The following is a 20,005-nucleotide window of genomic DNA, read 5'->3' as shown; positions in this document are numbered from 1 at the left end:
ATTAATTTTGTTTAAATTTGTTATTTTGTTTTTTGACAATTCTAAACATAAATAAAAGAAAAGAAACCAGGCTCCATGGCACTTGCCTAAAATCCTAGCTACTTGAAGGTGTAGGAGGACTGCACCTTCAAGGTCAGCCTTAACAATCTAGCAAGATCCTCACTCATCAACTTAATGAGACCCTGTCTCAAAAAATAAAAATTATTGGAGATGTATGGGGATGTAGCTCAGTGGTGAAGCACCCCTTCCCTGTACCAAAAAAGAAAAAATAAAAAAATTATAATCTCTGATTCTATATTTCTACTTCTAGATTCCTGTCCCCCCAAATTAAACAACTACATAAATATGTACATCCAAGAATATTTATTCAGCAATATTTATGAAAACAATCTAAAATTCCAACAATAGAGAGGTTTAAATAAAGTATGAAATAATCATACCATGGAAAATTTTACAGCTGTTCAAAATAATGATTTTATAGAATACACAATGATTTGGGAAAATGCTTAGGCTAAAAAGTTTAAGGTTAAAGAAAAACAGCATATAAAACTGTACATAGAGTAGGATTCCAAACTTCAAATACAAACACACATATATACATATATACATATACCATACCACAAGTAAAAAAAAATGAAAAAAAAATATAAAAATGTTAACACTAGTTATCTCTATGTAGTGAGAGTATAAGAAATTTTCATTTGAAGTTTTCTGTATTTTTCAATTTTCTCCAAAATTATGTATTGCTTTCACATTTAGAAAAATAATAAATAAACATTAACAATAACAACAATAATAATACAAAAATAAGATAAAAAGGTTTCCAAAAGACGTAACATTGTATAATTTGAGTATCCTTTTTGTTTTATTTTATAAATGGCTAAATCTTCCAGCTAAAAAGTTTTTATTTCCAGTAGTAGTACTTGTATTTTTTCCTTGACTGGATTTGGATACAGGATCCACTGCAACATATTTGATTTGGAAACCTCCTGCTGTTACTGAAGCATCACTCAGAAACTTCAAGGTCATGACATTTCCTATGGAGACAGGAGCATACAAAAGAACAAAGTTACTTTTTTTTTTTTTGTCTCATAATTTGAAGATTCACCTTTCTCATATAAAAGTGGCCCATCCTTCCCTTTCTTTCTTCTTTTGTACTGGGAGTTGTACCAGGGCCTCACACATACAAGGCTGGTGCTCTCTACCTCTGAGCTGTCTCCCCAGCCCTTTTTATTTTATTTTGACACAGTCTTGCTAAATTGCCCAGGCTGGACTCCAACTTGCTGTCCTCCTGCCTCAGCCTCCCAAATCATTGGGATTACTGGTGTGTGCCATCTCTTGCCTTTGTTTGTTTTTAAAAATAGAATTCTCAGCCCATCCCCCAACCCCCAACCACCTCACCAATTATCTCCTGCAGCTCTGACACCTTTCAACTTTCTGTTAACATTAAAATTGTTTTCAAGAGTAGAAAAAGAAATATAAATAGAAGTTTTAATAGATCACCTTTTCTAGAAAGGTTGCAACAGAGTAATAAATTAATAAGATTTGAGCATTAATCATTCAAGGATAGAACAGGACATTCCGTATTTTGTAATAATGATGAATAAATTAGAATTGAATGCACTGCAAGGCTGGGTGTGGGAGTAAGTTAACTAGAAGTGTCTGTTTAAAGACTACTTAGAGGCTGGGGATGTGGCTCAAGCGGTAGCGCGCTCGCCTGGCATGCGTGCGGCCCCGGTTTGATCCTCCGCACCACATACAAACAAAGATGTTGTGTCCACCAAAAACTAAAAAAAAATAATAATAAAGACTACTTAGAATCACAGCTCAATGTAGCTTTGGTATTTTTAGTTGCATAAGTATTGTGATAATTTTATGACTTGGAGGAAAACTAAGAGTATATAAAAATGCCAATGACTGGTGCTGGGGATGGAAAAAAGAAACGAAAAAAAAAAATGAAGACTTCTAAGAAAGTTAAGATTCTTCACTAGAAAACAGCAATTTGGGATAATATTAAAGAGTAATCATGCTTATTGTGAAAAATGTACGCCTCTACAAGGACATTTCTGGAGGCATATTTCTTAGAAAAAGACAAAATAATTTTGGGAGGAGTAGATTTTGGAAAACAGCCTATTATATCCAACCATTTGAGATTTACTATACAAATCAGCACATTAAAAGTTCCCCGTGGTCTTCCAATAAAAAAAAAAAAGTGTTTGACAGTGTTTAACCCAATGTTTCCCAAATTAACTTGACCCCAAAGCCCTTTGCTATTTAAAATATTTTACAGAAGCCTTTTCTTCAGAATACTCTCTGGGGAATGCTGTTCTAAGATAAAAATGTAAAAAAAGTAATGTACAATTATTTTTAGCTACAGAAGGTTTTTGGTTTGTTTTTTGTTTTCTCTGTGTGTGTGTGTGTGTGTGTGTGTGTGTGTGTATCATAAGCTACAGGCTACTGTAGTGTTCGCAGATTTGCAGATTCAATATTCTCACTGAATTTCCTACAAATAAAGAGGGTCTATATATTTTTAGTGCAAGGAGTTGGTATAAATCTTTAAGTATAAATAAAAAAATTCTTATTGTTTCCAAGCTAACAAGCTATATCTAGCCTTAGTTATCACAACTTTACTTATTTTTTTATTTTTACTTTTTGTTGCTGGGGATTGAACCCAGGGTGTCACACATGCTAGGCATGTTAGTCAAGTGTTCTACCATTGAGTTATGTCCCCAGTTCCCAGCTCTCTCAACATTAAAAACTCAGGTGTGGTGGGTCACATTTGTAATTCCAGCTACTCTTGGAGGCTGAGGCTGAGGTAGGAGGATGGCAAATTGAGGCCAGCCTGGGCAGTCTGGGGAGACCCTGTGTCAAAATAAAGAAATTAAGAAAGGGCTTGGCAGCAACAGTGAGGCACTAAGCAACTCAGTGAAACCCTTTCTCTAAATAAAATACAAAATAGGACTGAGGATGTGGTTCAGTGGTTAAGTGCTCATGAATTCAATCCCCACTATCAAAAAAAGAAAAAAAAAAGAAAGAAAGAAAGAAAGAAAGGGCTGGGGATGTTGTTTAGTGGTAGAGCACTATCTAGGATGTGCTAAGTCCTGGGTTTAATCCCTAATATCACACACACACACACATACACACACTCACTTACACACACACACACACAACATACAAAGTTTAAAAGTGAGTGATAATAACTAGTAGGTCCTTTACTATCAAGGATACAGTAGTAAAACAAATCAAAGTCTTGCTCCTAGACTTGAAACATTACCTGTGCTAATGATGTCTTCTGGAAGCTCATCACCACAGTATCTGAAAGGGAATTTTTAGAAAAAAGAGGTCACATAAAAGAATCTTTTATAGCTACTGAAGTGGCTCTTTGATTCCTTTAAGCAGTGGCTCATTTTTCTATAATTTTAAAAATATTTCTTGTTTTTTAACTTGGATTTGTAAGAGAGAAAAGGGGTTGAAAGTTTGTTGTTTGAATCAATTCACAATATTAATTAATTAATTATTATTATTATTATTATTTGGTACTGGGTATTGAATCCATGGTACTTAACCACTGAGCCAGATTCCCAGCCTTTTTTATTTTGAGACAAGTCTTGCTAAGTTGCTTAGGGCCTTGCTAAATTGCTAAAGCTGGTCTCAAACTTGCCAATTCTCCTGCCCCAGCCTCCTGAGCCACTGGGCTACCACGCCAGGCTGGAGAGTCTAAAATAATGGTTACTGTGGTTGGGGATGTTGCTCAGTAATAAAGTGCTTGCCTAGTATGTATGAGGCCCTGTGTTTGATCCCCAGCACTGATAAAACAAACAAACAATACAAAGAAAGAATAAAAAATGAGTTATTAAGTGGGGACATACATATATAAAACACTTAATTGTATATTTATGTCTCATGATATTTTGTTCCCTGTATTAGAAAAACACGAAAAAAATATTGCGGAAGGGAGCACTTGTTTTTTTATGGCAAAGAAATCTATTTTAAATAAGACATACATTGTACATTTAGCTAAATTGTAAAAGGGAAGGGGCTATTCTTTGCTAATTTACTTTGCATTCATAATACTTATCACAAGGCCTTTTACAAGGAGAAAGGCAACAATTGCTGAATTTATAATCATTTTTAGGAGGTTGACAGGAATTAGAACACTTAATAACCCCAACAAATTCTTCAACTAACATCTCTCTTTTCCTATTGTTAGTCAAATCATGAGTTTTTAAATACATTAATAAATTAATCAAAATGCTATTATCATATTTTAATAATAAGTACCTGTAGCAGTCAACTAAGAAAAATCTTAGTTGAAAAAGAATGTGATGTTATCAAAGAGTAGAAATATTGGAAAATCAATATTATATGCTGAGAAAAAAAAATTAAAGAAGCAACAAGTAATACTGAGCACTCACTGAACTTCCTGTATGCAGAAACACACGTACCTTCCCACAAAGCCATGGATGTCATCATAACTGTCATATATTTCAACATAGTCAGCCAAGCAACCTGGGTCATCTTCAATGTCAAAGTCCAAAAAACTCAGGTGAATACGCTGACCATACTTGAGTCTAATGTGCCAGTAGCATACCTGGTTATCTTCATACTCACTTGGGAAACCTGGAGATTTAAAAATTCGCTTTGGATCTGTAAAGACACCACCACATTCCTTTGCTGAAATTGAAAAGAAAAGAAAAGAAAGCCTTAGGAAGGTAATTATCCTTATTTAAAAATAATACTTCCTTCTTAGACATTATTTATTACTCTTTATGAAATACTAAAGAAATTGCTTAATATATAGTACCTATAGCATATTATGTATGCATATAGCTAAAGAATAAATATATTTTTTTCATTAAAAGTTTCTCAGTTACCGGGAACATGCATTCTTGCTAATATTTTAGTAGTAGAAATCTGTTAATGAAACAAGCTTGGTGTATTCTGTTGCTGTTTCATTTTAAATTGAGCATTAAGGGAATGAATTGTTTTAGTTGTAACTCTGCCAATATGTCTATCTAGAGGCCTGTTGCCATTTCTGTCTTCAGTGAAAATTTGTCCCCAAGAAAGTTGGTGTAGTGTATTCTTGGTTATCAAAAAATACTCATGTAGCTTCAGGGTTTTGAATTGATGAATATTCATGATGTGTGGAAAAGCATGATACACACCACAATCTCAATCACACAAAATGGGATATTGTGTATATATGCACACAACCTAGAGGGACACGTCCAAATAAGCTTCTTGTGACTGGATGACTTTTTTCTTTGCTTGTGTGTTTTTTTTTTCCTGTAATGTACAATTTACTTTTAAAAAATAAAAATTATTTTAAAAACAAACAAACAAACAAAAGTTTCTCAGTTACCTAAAATGAACATGAAGTATTTGTGATTTTTTAAAAAGTAAAAATAGCAGGAAAAATGGTAATTTAATTGTGTTTCTGTTTTCATTTTTACTTTATAAAAAAAATCTTTTAAGGCATAAAGTGTACATCTTTACATCTTTTTTGGGGGGGGACACAATGCCTTTATTTTATTCATTTTTTTTTTTTAATGTGGTGCTGAGGATTGAACCCAGTGCCTCACATGTGTAGGCAAGCACACTACCACTGAGCTACAAACCCAGCCCTAAAGTGCACATCTTTTGTTTATTTATTTATTTTGGTACTATGGATTGCTTAACCACTGAGACACTCAGACACATCCCCAGCCCTTTTTAATATTTTATTTAGAGACAGAGTCTCGTTGAGTTGCTTAGGGCCTTGCAAAGTTGTTGAAGCTGACTTTGTACTCACAATTCTCCTGCCTTGACCTCCCAAGTTGCTAGGATTACAGGGGTGCACCACCACATTCAGCCTACTTTTATGCATTTTGCCAAATATATGTATACACCCATCTTACCAGCAGCCTAATCAAGATGGTAGTGATTTATTTATTTTCTATTACTGGGTATTGGATGCAGGGCCTTCAGCAAGTGCTGTGCCCCTGAACTACATCCTCAGCCCTTTTTCTACTTTTATTTTGTAAAAAGATTTATTGGTGCATTATTACTACATATAATACTGAGATTTACTGTTATATATTCCTACAATGCACACAATAGAACAATAGAATTGTTCTATTTAATTTAATTCCCCAGTACCTCCCCTTTCCCAATCCTTTTCTAACGTTTTACTTTGAGACAGAGTCTTGCCAAATTGCCTAGTCTGGCCTTGAAGTTACAATCCTCCTTCCTCAGCCTCCAGAGTACCCAGATTGTGGGTCTGCACCACCACATCCCGCTCAACAAGGTGAGATTCTTTTTTTTTTTTTTTCCTGTTCTGTGGTTGTCACAACTGTCTTCAGGTACTCACTTAGAATAATGGGTCCTCTAAGTTTTGTGTGGAAAATTATTATAGAATTTTAGAATCATAAGGCACCATAACAGTGACTCAATCCAATAAAAGGGAATAATTTATAATCATTCTGTAACTTTTTTTAAATTTATTTTTTGGTGCTGGGTATTGAACCCAAGTTCTTGTGCAGGCTAAGTTCACACTATACCACTGAGCTACATCCATAGCCTTCATTCTGTACTGTCTATAGTTAGGGGATTTGTTTTTATTTTGTTACTGGGGACTGAACCCAAGGGTACTTTACCACTGAGCTATACCCACCCTGTCCCTTTTATGTTTTATTTTGAGACAGGGTCTCAATAAGTTGTCCAGGCTGATCTCGAACTTGATATCCTCCTGCCTCAGCTTCCCAATTTGCTGGGATTATAGGCATGCACCACTGTGCCAGGCTCTTTTAAAACCATGCTGGTTTTAAACCAACATTGAAATCCTAATACTTGTGAATTTGATGGAGATATTCATGTTTGTTTTTTCCAAGTCATTCATCTTATAGATTTCAGTATGTCATATAACCTGTCATAAGAAAAACAAGCAAACCAAAATAGAAAAAGAACAAATAAAAATATTTTTCAGAACTAGTGGGTTTGCAATATGACCCAGAGAGAAGACTGTAGTGGAACTTAATTTTAATGCCCTATCAGTTAAGTTTTTAGTATCCAGGATTAAAAAAAAAAAAAAAAAGGTAGAAGCTGGAAACTCAAAAAATAACCTGTGTGGGTAGCATTTGAAGATATATTTATTTTAAATATATGAACTAAAGGTTTTTTCCAAGAATATTCTCCTTTAAAATAGCAATTTTAAAAACATTGTGTTAGAGCCCAGCCTGGTAGCACAGGCCTGTAATTGCAGTGACTCTGGAGGCTGAGGAAGGAAGGTTACAAGTCTTGCTACTTTAGCAAGATCATGTTTCAACATAAAATATTTAACAAGGTCTGGGAATATAGGTTGGTGGTAAAGTGCCTTTGCGTTCAATCCTCAGACTAAATAAATAAATAAATAATTTAAAAACTGTTTAAAAATACTTAATACTATAGCAGTTAAGGGAATTTATCTTCCTAAGGCTTAATCTGAACAGGATCCTAGAAAGGCTGGGAAGAAATGGAATGGCCAAGGACCTAGTTGACCATTCTATATTTCATTTTCTTCCTCAGTAAAATGTAACTATGCCTACCTCACAGGGTTATTCTGAGAATGAAATATGGAAGATAATTTATGAGCGTTATGCAAATATAAGCTAATGTTACTGTATCATGAAATATCATGTGATACGTGGTTTGTCTGTGTTCAAAAACATGACATTACCAGCTTTGGGAATGACTTGTTCTGTTCATACATTCTATTTTTGTTGTATGTCTGTTAGGGAAATATTTCAAATACTGAACTAATTTGGTTGCTTATTTAGATAAACCTATTTAGCTTTGTGGTTATTGCTTAATCCATTGCTTATTTAGAAAATGACAGATTTGCAAAACTGACTGGATATCTAATGACTATTAATTGGTTAAAAAATATACATGGGCAATGGTGTTGCATGCCTGTAATCTCAACGATTTGGGAGGCTGAGACAGAAGGATCACAAGTTTGAGACCAGCCTTGGCAAAAATAAATAAATAAATAAATAAATAAATAAATACGTCAATCAACATCATGTCATGCATTCCAAACTTGAAATGAGCTACTACTTCTGAATATTTAACGATCTTATTATTACTTATTTTAATCAACTCTAACTTGGTAATTTGATAAGTAATAATGCTTTATTTCTTGATAGTATAATAATTTTTTCACTCCAATTATGTTTCAATGAGCTGTTCTAGTTCTAATTTAGGCAGTTTGCACTGTCCTTCAAGAAGCCGTGTCCTAAATAATCAGCATTCTACGAAATCTAAAAGTAAACTAAATATATGGAAGAAAAGGGGGAAAAGGGAAGGAGGAAAGGAAGATTTAGATACTGTTAACCATGAGGACTAAATATACAGTAGTAGAATACTATCTAAGACTAAATCATGTTAAAACATGCCAAAAGTGACTTGGAAGTTACAGTCCTATTATAAATGCATTGTAAACCCAGAGTGGTTGTGCATGCTTGCAATCCCAGATACTCCAGAAGACTGAAGCAGGAAAATTGTGAGTTTGAGGCCAGCCTGGATAATTTAGCAAGACGCTATCTAAAAATAAAAAATTAAAAGGACTGGGATAGCTTAATGGTAGAGCACTGGCCCCACCTGTGTGGAGGCTGTGGGTTCAATCCTCAGTACTGAAAAAAACAACAACATATATCTTGTTTCAAATAAGATGAGGACATAGCGCTAAGCAAAATTCTTTCTATTGGGAATACACATACTTTTGAGATATAGGTTAGTTATAGACATAAAAGACTATTCTTTTGTGATTAGTGTCATTAAATAATAAATTCTATAACCATATGCTAGAACTTCACTGTAACTCTCCCATTGTGCTATGGAATTTCTTACAAGGTGGATCCGAGTAGAACACTACTTAAGTATGTTTATGACCATATGCCAGAAGGACTTTGTAACATGTTATATAACACTTGTAATATTGTCCTGGGGGGAAATATCCCAAAAGAAGAGTCTATTTTTTTCTTCCAATAACATAAACAAAAATAACTATAGAAATTACAATGAATTAATTTTCTAATTAAATATTTTGAGCAATCAAGAAAAATATGAATAAAAATAATAATAAATAATCATAACCAGTATCTACAGAATATAGTTGTTAAGCCAAATCACAGAGTGAGAGTTGTTTTGGTTGGAAATCTAAACATTTAAATCTTCCTCCCTAAAAGAAAATTACAGCAAATATTTATTTATTTTGTCTCCTTTTCCCCATTATCCAAGGGATAATTTTGAACAGTTAACATTTGGTCACTTCACTTTATTGCTGTAGGTAAGTAATTATGACAAATTTATAATCTGGTCCTCCACCCCTCTCTTTTTTCTCTTCTTTGTAACCAGGAAGTTCCTTGGCACAGAGAAGACCCAAATTCTCACCCTACCTGCCTACTAATTATTGATTATATGATTTTGGATAAGTTACTTAAGTTCTGTAAAAGTTTAAATTTCTTGATTCCTAAAACAGCAATAACAATAACTTCTTGTAGAGTTGTGAACATCAAGTGAAGTTGTGAATATCATGTTGGTGAAGGAGGCTACTTCAGTGACTAGCACAGTAAAAGCACTCTAAGAATGGAGTTATTATTAATATTTATCATTACCAAATTTAATGTGTTTTCTGGAAGAAAAAGCCATTTTTTAAAACCATCTCTGAGCAGTCTATAACTATTTTGTTGTTGCTTATTGTGTAATTTTGTTTGTAAAACATCAAATGCTCATTTTTAACAAACCATGTGGGTTGAAGCAATAGGCATCCCATCTTTCACTCCTATTGAGACGGACTCCGTAATCAATAATTCCAGTTTTTCCAAATCCACAGTTGGGCCCTGGTTTCACAATGGGATATCCAACCCTGCCCTTGGCCATCCATCCAGCAGCACAGACATGAAATCCTGCAAGCAGAAGAAAGGGTTATGGGCTTAACAGGTAAATTCCTCAGCTGAGCTGAAGTCACCTTAACAAAGAGGGTCACTTCCAACAATAAGTTTCCCAACTGCCCAAGTCCAGTTCATGTAAAATGGGAAAAAAATATTTCCTTAAAAAAAAAAAAAAAGTTTGCCCAGGCATGGTGGTGTATACCTGTAGTCCCTGAAACTTGAGAAGCTGAGGCAGGTAGATTGCAAGTTCAAGGCCAGCCTCAGCAATTTAGCAAGACCCTGGGCAACTGAGTGAGATCCTATCTCAAAGTAAAAAATAAAAAAGGGCTGGGAATGTGGCTCAGTGGTAAAGTGGTTTCAATCCCCCCACCACCAAAAAAGAAAAGCTTGATGTCTCTTGGCTAAGATCAAGTGCAGTATCTATTTTTATCCATTTAATATTTAATACATCCCCTATCCTTGGACAATATACTGAATGGATTTTTGAAGCAAGGAAATGGAATAGGAGCTTGTTTTGACCACTCTAAGAAGCCACCTAGTATTGCACTACCTACAGGAATGGTATATCCCCTTGGATGGCAATAGGAAAAAAAAAAAAGTTTGAACAGAAATAAAATATAACTTGTTACTTTTACAAGAAAATGATCTTACTAGGAAAAAACAAATAAGATGGACCACAAATCATACAATGGACATAAAAATATTCCAGGTTCAGAGCTGGTTTTCCCATTACCATTAAATAATTTCTGTAATTACTGTAAATTCAGAAACATATTAAAAAATTTCAAGTGACAATTTAATGACTTTCTATTTCAGGATCAATTAAGATATTAGTACTATTTGAAAGAATTTGAATAATGATAAATACTATTACAAATTTCAAATGAAGACTTGGCCTTGTTTCCCTGGCTCAGGTTTGGAGGTGTTTTAAAATCTGTCACTGCCATCGAACAAGGATGTTACTAGAGGTCCAGGAAGGATCATCAAGACTATGGCCTTGGTGTCCACCATGACAGTTCCTTTGCCCCTCATAGCCTTGAGCTGTTATCTGGGAAGGCTTTGGGGTATCTGAGAGGATACTTTTACTGATGACCCTTCAAGTACATAGATTCTGCATCTGTGCACTCAACCAACTGGGCAATCAAAATTTCTCTCTCTCTCTCTCTCTCTCTCTCTCTCTCTTTGGTAACAGGGATTGAACTCAGGAGCACTGAGCCACATTCCCAGCCCTTTTTTAAAAATTTATTTTATTTAGAGACAGTGTCTTACTAAGTTGCTTAGGACCTTACTAAATTAGTGAGGCTGTCTTTGAACTCATGATCCTCCTGTCTCAGCCTCCTGAGTGGCTGGGATTACAGGTGTGCACCACCCCAATGGCAAAAATCTCTTTTTTAAAAAAATTGTGTCTCAGGGGCTGGGGTTGTGGCTCAGTAGCGGAGGGCTTGCCTTGCACATGTGAGGCACTGGGTTCCATCCTCAGTACTACATAAAAATAAATAAACAAAATAAAGATATTGTGTCCACCAAAAAATAAAAAAAAAATTTTAAATTGTGTCTGTATTGAACAAGTACACACTTATTTCTTGTCATTATTTCCTAAACAATATTGTGTAACTATTTACAAAGCATTTAAATGGTATTAGATGTTATGAGTAATCTAGGATGATTTAAAATATGTGAGGGAANAACTTTTCACTACTTTATTTCTTCTTATTCTTTTTTTTTTTTTTTTACTTTCCAGGTTTCTCCTGACATTTTGCAATCTGCTTACCTTTTCCTCATAGCTTTCAATTCTGTAGTACAAATGCAGTCTTTCATTTAATGTTAAAAATATTGGGAAAAAAGTCTCTAAATTCAATATTTCTCCTATAAAGTAAATTTCTTTGTAAAACTCAATGTAGTAGCATCATTTACTAGCTGAGGAAACCCATAAGAAGTCAAAAGTTAGAAAAATATTGAAAATGAATAGCGGGACTAGGGTTGTGGCTTAGTGGTAGAGTGCTAGCCTAGCACGCATGAGGCACTGGGTTCCATCCTCAGCACTACATTAAAAAAAAAAAATGAAGGTATTGTGCCCATGTATAACTAAAAAAAAAAAAATTTAAAAAAAATGAATAGCAATTACATTAAAAGTAATGAGAAATTTAAATGATATTGAGAAAATAAGGTTTTCGTTTTCTTTTGATGTTCATTAGTTCTCACTGAACTGTAACCCCAAGTAAGAGGCTTCTAGAGCCCTTCTGGCTCTAGGTGGAGAGAAGAGGAGAAACCAAACAGCAAAGATGTCCTGGGTGCTAGAGAACTATCCAAAAGTACCTGCAAGAGGAGACTCACTGAGTGTCATAGGAAAGGTGAATTGTTTTCCCCCAAGCCTGAAAAAGAAGAAAAATCAATACTAAATGAGTTACCAATTTTTCTGGCTGCCTCTAGCTGCTTGTAGGTGGCAAGACGACCGCCCTCAAATTCACACACCGCCTTAGCTTCTGCGTAGGTGAGCTTGTACTTGCCAGACCGGGCTTCTCTGTGGTATACGCCCGCTGCTTGTTCTGTGAAATCACAAAATGTCATCAATACACTCTTATCCATTCTTGTGGAACAGGGAATTTTGCCTTAGCTGAAAGATTACTTCAACTATTGTTTCTGCCAAAGAACATTCTAGGTCAGCTGCTTTGGGTAGCTGTTTTTATTATTAGAAAGCTTTGGGAAAAAATATGAATAAAGGGAAATTTGGGGACATAAACAAAAACATGAGGCTGGATTGTTTCTGACATGATAACCAGAAAGAAAGTTTGGTTTCTTTCTTTCTCTCTCTCTTTCTTTCTTTTTTTAATTTTAAACAAGATTGTATTTCTACATTATCATTAAGTGATAAAGTTTCTATTTCTTTTGGCTTTAAGCCCTAAAAACTTGGAAAAGTAAGCAACAGGTAAGAAAAAAATGAGTGAAGGCCAAAGAAACCAATGAAAATGGATCCATTATGTAGGCTTACAAATTATGGAGAAAAGAAGCCAAAATATCCACGTGAGGGAAATGACTAAGGTGATATAATTGAGAGCTTAGTAAATAAATTAAAAACTACAAGAGTCCAAAGCAAATGAATACTTGGTTAAGGAAAAGGAAAATAGATTCGAACACACTAAAGAAAAATTGGGCATATTTAACTGCCAGTTAGTCCCTCACTTCCTTGTTTGGTTTTTTTTTTTTTTCTAGTTCACATGCTGTTTCTAACATATTTTAGGCAGTGTTAAGTCATACATGAGTTGTCTTCCAATAGATCATTGTTTAAATGGATTGTTTTTGAGTTGGAGTACCTTCTGCCATAGAAACCATGTGAAGAGATTCCAAAGACAATAGTCATAAAGTTAGCCCTAATAGTTCTACCAGATTATGGTTCTGCCATATTATAGTTAAGTATGTCTACCCTAACCTGTGCAGTCAGCCACCATTAAGACCATTCCCAACAAGAATGTATATTCCTTGGCACGCAGCAAAACATAAATCCAGTGCTATTAAGAAACACAGTTCAGTCCAATTCAATGTTCTTCCCAAACTAAAGTTGACACTGCCACAATTCAGTGAGAGATGGTGTGTGGCATGTTCCCTGCTTTTCTAGATTCCAAAGGACCCTGCTCTTTGTTATATGGTAAAGGCCTATCTGTCACACACAGAACACCTTAGTCAGTTTGATGCTCATAGATCCAAGAATACCAGCAGAATCAAATCATACCCAGTCAAGATGTCTTCCCTTTTGCAAATCACCTACCGCCCAAGTGTCCTTCCTATGGCGAAGTCTCAGTAAACTTCCACTAATTTCCAGTTTGGTTATTTTGAGCAAATACCATGAGGTATTTTGCTAAGCAGGGTAGATCAAGTCCCATCCTCAAGAAAATGGGACAATAGTGGGTTATGTGTGTTATCTTTATCTGTAAATACTTAAAACACTAAGACATTTGATAGAAAAAGGATTCATGCCTAATTTACTTACATATTGTAATAAAGATTGTTAATTTTTAAAGCTGTTAATATTGTATCTGTTCCCCAAGAATATAGAGTAAGAATCCTTATTTGAAAAAAAAAAATTGTAGGAATTATTTTAATGTGTTACAAGCTTTCTCAATCTGATTTCTTCCATATTTTACTCCAAAATTAAAATATGATGTTTGCAGGGGAAAAAAATTAATAGATTTTTTTTTAAGAAAATAATTTAAAATCTCCCCCGCCCCGGTAATTTTTTTAAAAAAACTTTTGGTACATGCTGATACTTTTCGAGTAATAAGATAATAACTCTCAGGAGGCTGAGGCAGGAGGATCTCAAGTTGGAGGCCAGCCTGGGCAATTTAGCAAGACTCTGTCTCAAGATAAAATAAAAAGGACTAGTGATATCACTGAGTGGTAGTATGCCCCTAGGTTAAACTAGTAACTGAAATAGAAAAAATGTGTGCGTTATCATTTTCAATTTAATTTGCTAAATGTTAATATTCTACATTTTTCCTCCCTCAAAGAGCACCAAAGTTCCCAGTGTCTTGCTTGATGAGCAAGTACAGAGAACTCTTGATGTTTGTACTTGGAAATTTTAAACAAGGCTTTTATTTTAAACTACTCCTCAGTTCAGAATTTTAAGCTATTAAGATGGGCCTTTGTATATTAAATCCTAATTTTAAAAGTTTTATCTTTTAGAATCACTAACATCTTAATAATTTTTAAATCAATAGTCAATTACTTTTTAAAGCTGAAAATTTCTCTCTCTCTCTCTATATATATATATATATATATTTATTTATTTTATTTTTTTCACTAAGTTGTAACAGTAGTGAGTTGACTCTGGTTTCCACAGCTGGTCCTACCATGAAGGCATTATGTGACCTTGTATAAATCACCGCCTGAGCCTCGATTTCTCCTTCTGTCAAATGGGGGTAAAACCAGCTCCTGTCCTATAAGAAGAGCTCAGGTAATGTTGTTATCCCTTTCCCTTGTCTTCCAGATTCAGAACAGAGGCTGAAAAGAATTGATATTTGTATATTTTTAATGTTCATGATTCATGTAAACTAATCAAAATCTCTTGTGCTTTAGGTTTTTTTTTTTGTTCTGTTTTTAAATTACAATTTAAGGAAGCAGAAGATATCAGAGTTAAAAGTGTCCTGTTCTTGATAGTTGCTGACAGATTTCTGCCTTCTAATCCAATTCTCTTTCCTTCCTAAATAGTTTCTAACATTATATGGACCCAACCAAGTGTAAACGATTTGTGCTAGGCTGACTGGTCAATAATTTGTCCCAGATTGAAGCACTTTGCAATTATTCTGAGCCTCAGATTTGCAGCATACTATTAACAAAGATTTGGATTTGCTTCTTTCTCTGGGGCAGAACTTCTATAGTAGGTTTATATTTTTGTAATATACACTAACGCTTAAAAAAGTCCAAATTACTTGATCACTAGAGAGTTTGATAACATTTCAGTTTATCTGTATGGGTTTAATTTCCTATTAGCTTTGTGCTTTTTTTCCATTTCTGACAAATATGTATATATTTCCTCAGTTTGATTGTATGCAATGAACATAAACAAAGAGGTTTGTTCATTCCTCTGCTAGATTCCAGAACCCATCTTGGCTAAATAGATCACACTGAAACTGGTTCACTGGCTCAAGCTGGAAAAAAAAAAGGCGGCAAGGCTGTGCATTACAAATTGTGCTTCTTAATGAAATCCGCATGCTTACAGTTATCACCAGGGGGAAATAAGCCAAAAGGGAAAATAGTCTACATCTACAACCATGTGCTGCTTAGCAAGCATAAAACCAAAATCTAGGTTAATTTTGTTTTCTTTTTCTTTCTTTACTCTGTTTAAGAATCTGTCATTTTTACCCCCAAGCAATTCAAATTTTTCTCTATTAAACACAATAATGAATGTAAAAAATATCAATTTTTGTATGATATGAATTAAAGTACTGTTTACAGTACTATAAAGAGTGTTTAGCATTTTGTGTATTTTGGCTTTTTAAATTTTTTCCTATTGTTTATCTGTGCCGTTTGGCCTATGTCATTACTTACATTTAGCAAAACAGAACAACAAAAGAAACTCCTTGTTTAACAAAAGGGTTAGAAAAGTATTTATATGAATAGCAGAACAGTAACAAAAAGAAGCAAATGGTAAGAATGCATTCATAAGTAGAAAACTTTTTCATTTTTTTTTCTATATTGCAAGTTGGCTTTCTTAAAATAGTTGAAAGGTATTTGGAAAAATTAAGACATACCCTACAGCTCAGAGTACATAAAACAATGACTACAAAATTTTTGCATATTCCACTTTATTTGAAATCTGACTGCAAATGCAATTGAAATAAAAACAAACTAATATATTAGTGATTTTAGTTTGCTAAAGAAAACTTCTCACTATGCTATCACATCCGCTTTGAAGAATTTTAAAATACACTTTCATAAGAAATATAAATCTTAACCTATTTTCTATGAAACAATTCATTTTATACAGAGCTATTTTTAAATTTTAGAAGGCATGCACACTTTTATTTTCAAATGGTATTTCAATGGCTCTCTTTCCTAAGCATTTTCTTTGAAAACAGCCTGAATCAGATTAAAATTTTTCTTTGATTCACTCCTTCATGGTTTCAAAGAGTTGACATTCCCAGCAAGAAGCTTATGAGTGAAGTTTCTTACCAAGCCATATGGAGTTATGAAAAATTCCATTCTTGAATCCCCATCCTTGAGCCTCTTCCCACAGCAAGACGAATAAGTAAATTAAGATGATCATATCTTCAGTTATAGTGAAGTTAACAGCCCGGCAGAGGCTGCTCACGATAAATTCTCAGAGCAGCAGCTGAAATGTGACTGAAACATCTGGTTTGCACATCTTTTAAATAGTTTTTTTCAACTGTGAGGTCAGCAAGTGCTCTCCAATGGCATTTTCCGTTGTAGAGTTACACAATTAACTCAGTGTCTAAAGCCAAGTCCTCTGACTCATTTGCATTGGCAACCAAAACTAAGGCTATAGGATGATCATCTTCGTTTTAAAAGTCACTTACTCAGAAAGGAGTTCATTTATTCTGTCAGTCACAAACACTTTTCTAATAGGAAGTGTGTGTCATTTGGTGCAGATTCAAACATGATTAAAAGAAAGCCAAATTTCAGTAGGAATTTTAAGAGAAATCTTGAATGTCTTATGAGGGGCTCAGCACTGATCTTGACCCTGGTAATGTTACATTGGTTTTCCTAAACATTGCCAAATTTAAAACGTCGTGCATAGGCAAATCCTGAGCCTTCTTCAGTGATGTAGGATTTCCTGCCTGTGGTTCTGGGTAACGTCTATTGCAATCTTTGGTTTGTTGTGTTCAGCAGCTAAATAAATACATGAGCTCCCAGAAAAGTAGTTCAATTTCAGAGCTTTGGTACATTCAAGTAGCTTTGGAGTGTTCTATTATAACATAAATTTCCCTGGGTCACACATCCTTGAAGTGTTGGGGGAAAGGTGGGTAGTCAGTAATAAAGCTTCTGTATATCACTCAACTTTTTCTAGGTAACTCTAAATCCAAAGATGATAAAAATAATAGGTAGTAATTTCCACAGTAAAGTTACCACGCCTTCAAGAATCCCCAAATTTCCATTTTATTTCCTTAAACAAAAGCATGTTGTTTGGGCACCGTGTCTGGTAATATTTCCACCACTGCTGATGCTAATGGCATTCCCTGTTGTTGATTGATAGTCATTTATTGGCCACCTTTGTTTCTCTTTCTTACTAGCCTTTCATGGTTACTGAGCTTCTCCACTCTTGGTCCCAAACTGCTTCCCATTTGCTTGTATCATAGTACTCCATTTTCTCATACTTTCTTAGTCCCTTCAATGATGGTGACATCCTTTCAATAAGCCGACTTCCTATACATGCTCTGATCCGACGTTAGCTTTAAACCCTTTAGATATCTTTGCATTCAACATCACAGGCTTATTCTGGTCTCATTCTTTCTAAAAAGAGCAGTAATGGGGATGTAGCTGAGGGTACAGNGGAAAAGGGTGGAGTTCCATAAATTACAAAATATGTTGATAGAGGACAATTTTAACATTGCCAGTAAAGACATGAAGTTACGATACCGGAATGCTCTACCCATCCCAGCATCTCCACATGAACTAGGATGGGAAATAGGCAATAAAAAATATTAAACTCATTCTGCTTGAGTAGGATTTAAAACAAATGGGAAAAAATTCAGATGTGTGGCATAGAACATGGTTAAAGAAATAAAATACAGCCAGGTGTGATGGTGCATGCCTGTAATCCCCAGTAACTCTGGAGATTGAAGCAGGAGGATTGCAAGTTCAAGAATTTCCTCAGCAATTTAGAGAGATCCTAAGCAACTTAGTGAGAACCTGTTTCAAAATAAATTAAAAGGGCTGGGGATGTGGCTCAGTGGTTAAGCACCTCTGGGTTCAATCTCTGGCACCAAAAAAAAAAAAAGAAAGAAAGAAAGAAAGAAAGAAATGAAATAAATGTGACATTCTACTCTTTTATTCAATAATAAGTGCATTTTTTTTTGCAGGGCCAGGAAGCATTATGGGGCATAAATAGAACAATAGGAAACCTGTGGAAAAGTAAAATATTTAATAATTTTGTATACAAACAAAATAAGGTTCCTTCAAGTTTGGGGGAAAACAGATGGTAGAGGTCTGAAACTGACATTGGGCTTCCCATAATTATATGGTATGGTAGTTATTAGTAAACTTCAACAAGTATTTCTAGCCCTCTACCTTCTAGCAACACGGTAGAATTGTTCTTGTGGCCATCTGTGGTCACATAATTATTTTTGGACAACTAGAAGTGAGTAGAAAATATGTATGTTGTCTCAGACATGAGGATTTGATTGCTAATGATCCAGAATTCTCTTTCCCTGTGGTACGGAAGGAAATATTTTGTTACTCAGTACAATGTCCACATGGCCTGACTCTACCCCACCCTAATTGTGCTTATCTTTGAGAACAGGACCCTTGGACATTAAGAGTTCCTCTTCATGGCCAGGTGTGTTGGTGCACACCTGTAATCCCAGCAGTTTGGGAGGCTGAGGCAGGAAGATCACAAGTTCAAAGCCAACCTCAGAAACTTACTGAAGCCCTAATCAACTCAGCGAGAACTTGTCTCTAAATACAATATTAAAAAGGGTTGAGGATGTGGCTCAGTGGTTAAGTATCCCTGGGTTCAATCCTTGATAACAAAAGAAAAAAAAAAAGAAGTTCCTATTCATAACAGGGAGCAGTAGTGCACACCTATAATGTCAGCTACTAGCTAGGCTGAGGCAGGAAGATCATAAGTTCAGGATCAGCCTGGGCAACTTAGTGAGGCCCTATCTCAAAATATAAAGGGCTTAATAGTGTGTGTGTGTGTGTGTGTGTGTGTGTGTGTGTGTGTATGGCTGGGGTGTAGCTAAGTGATAGAGCACCTGCCTAGCAAGCATGAGTTTCCGGGTTTAATCCCTAGTACCAGACACACACAAAATTCCTCTTTATGATAATTGACTGAAACTTGCCAGACCCAAAATGGCCACCTTGATGACCTCTAGAGGACCTCAAACTTCATTATAACCCAATTTCTAGGCTAAGTAGTGCACCTACCAGCTGCCAGGACAGGAAGCACTGACCATAAAAGGAGCCAAAGAGGTGGCCTTTGAGTTTTGGGAAATTTCTGCCTGTTACAAGAAAAGACAAGTATCAGCCTATAATTTCCCCTCCTTTCTTTTGTGCTATACAGATGGCTTCCCTAACCTTAACAGGTCAAGAAATTGGGTTCTGAGCTAGGCTCTCTCTTCTTCATTCTTTGGCTACTGAATAATCTTGTGCTGTTGGCACTCAGCTTCAGTTTCATCGTTGGCTTCACAGGCACTGCATTAAAAAACGATCCCTTTCTGGGGAGTCTCTCTCTTAAGAGAGGGGCCAACGATAATCTTGAAAACTTCTATCTCCCTTTCTCCACCTCTATCTTCCTTTACTTTAGTCGATTATAAAGGAGGTCAGTGTGGGGGGCTTAGAGGTCGGGCTCAAATTCTATCTGCTATGCTATGTTTTGCTGTCCTTATTTATTTTAACCTGATTGTTTTTGGTTAAACTTTTTT

General features: G+C 35.1%; 1 protein-coding gene, 1 long non-coding RNA gene and 1 other non-coding gene across 3 annotated transcripts; 2 read left to right on the top strand and 1 right to left on the bottom strand.

Moving 5' to 3' along the window:
* Positions 1-346: 346 nt before the first annotated feature.
* Tnfaip6 (TNF alpha induced protein 6) lies at positions 347-16,907 on the bottom strand. The gene is made up of 6 exons (XM_015479171.2): positions 16,575-16,907; positions 12,317-12,454; positions 9,762-9,923; positions 4,446-4,674; positions 3,275-3,315; positions 347-1,037 (listed from the first exon to the last, which is right to left on the bottom strand). Exons 1-6 carry the CDS (start codon positions 16,666-16,668, stop codon positions 871-873), a joined length of 831 nt encoding a protein of 276 aa, XP_015334657.1. The 5' UTR covers positions 16,669-16,907; the 3' UTR covers positions 347-870.
* On the top strand, positions 4,532-10,084 carry LOC107136855. Its single transcript, XR_007350923.1, has 3 exons — positions 4,532-4,712; positions 6,182-6,286; positions 9,851-10,084. It is a non-coding gene; the product is annotated as an uncharacterized LOC107136855 (long non-coding RNA).
* On the top strand, positions 10,291-10,480 carry LOC125619512. The gene has a single exon (XR_007351061.1). It is a non-coding gene; the product is annotated as a U2 spliceosomal RNA (small nuclear RNA).
* Positions 16,908-20,005: the final 3,098 nt, after the last annotated feature.

This window comes from Marmota marmota, unplaced genomic scaffold, assembly GCF_001458135.2.
Source record: "Marmota marmota marmota unplaced genomic scaffold, marMar, whole genome shotgun sequence".
In the NCBI taxonomy this organism is placed as follows: Eukaryota; Metazoa; Chordata; class Mammalia; order Rodentia; family Sciuridae; genus Marmota; species Marmota marmota.
Note: the sequence above shows the minus strand (reverse complement) of the source record. Positions and strands in the feature narration are given on the sequence as shown.

Coding starts and splice junctions, on each gene's coding strand:
- Tnfaip6 (XM_015479171.2), bottom strand. CDS start 16,668: ATGATCATCTTAATTTACTTATTCGTCTTGCTGTGGGAAGAGGCTCAA. Junction 4,675..9,761: donor CTATTGCTTCAACCCACATG/GTTTGTTAAAAA, acceptor TTTCAATTTCAG/CAAAGGAATGTGGTGGTGTC. Junction 1,038..3,274: donor AGAAGACATCATTAGCACAG/GTAATGTTTCAA, acceptor CTGTCTCCATAG/GAAATGTCATGACCTTGAAG.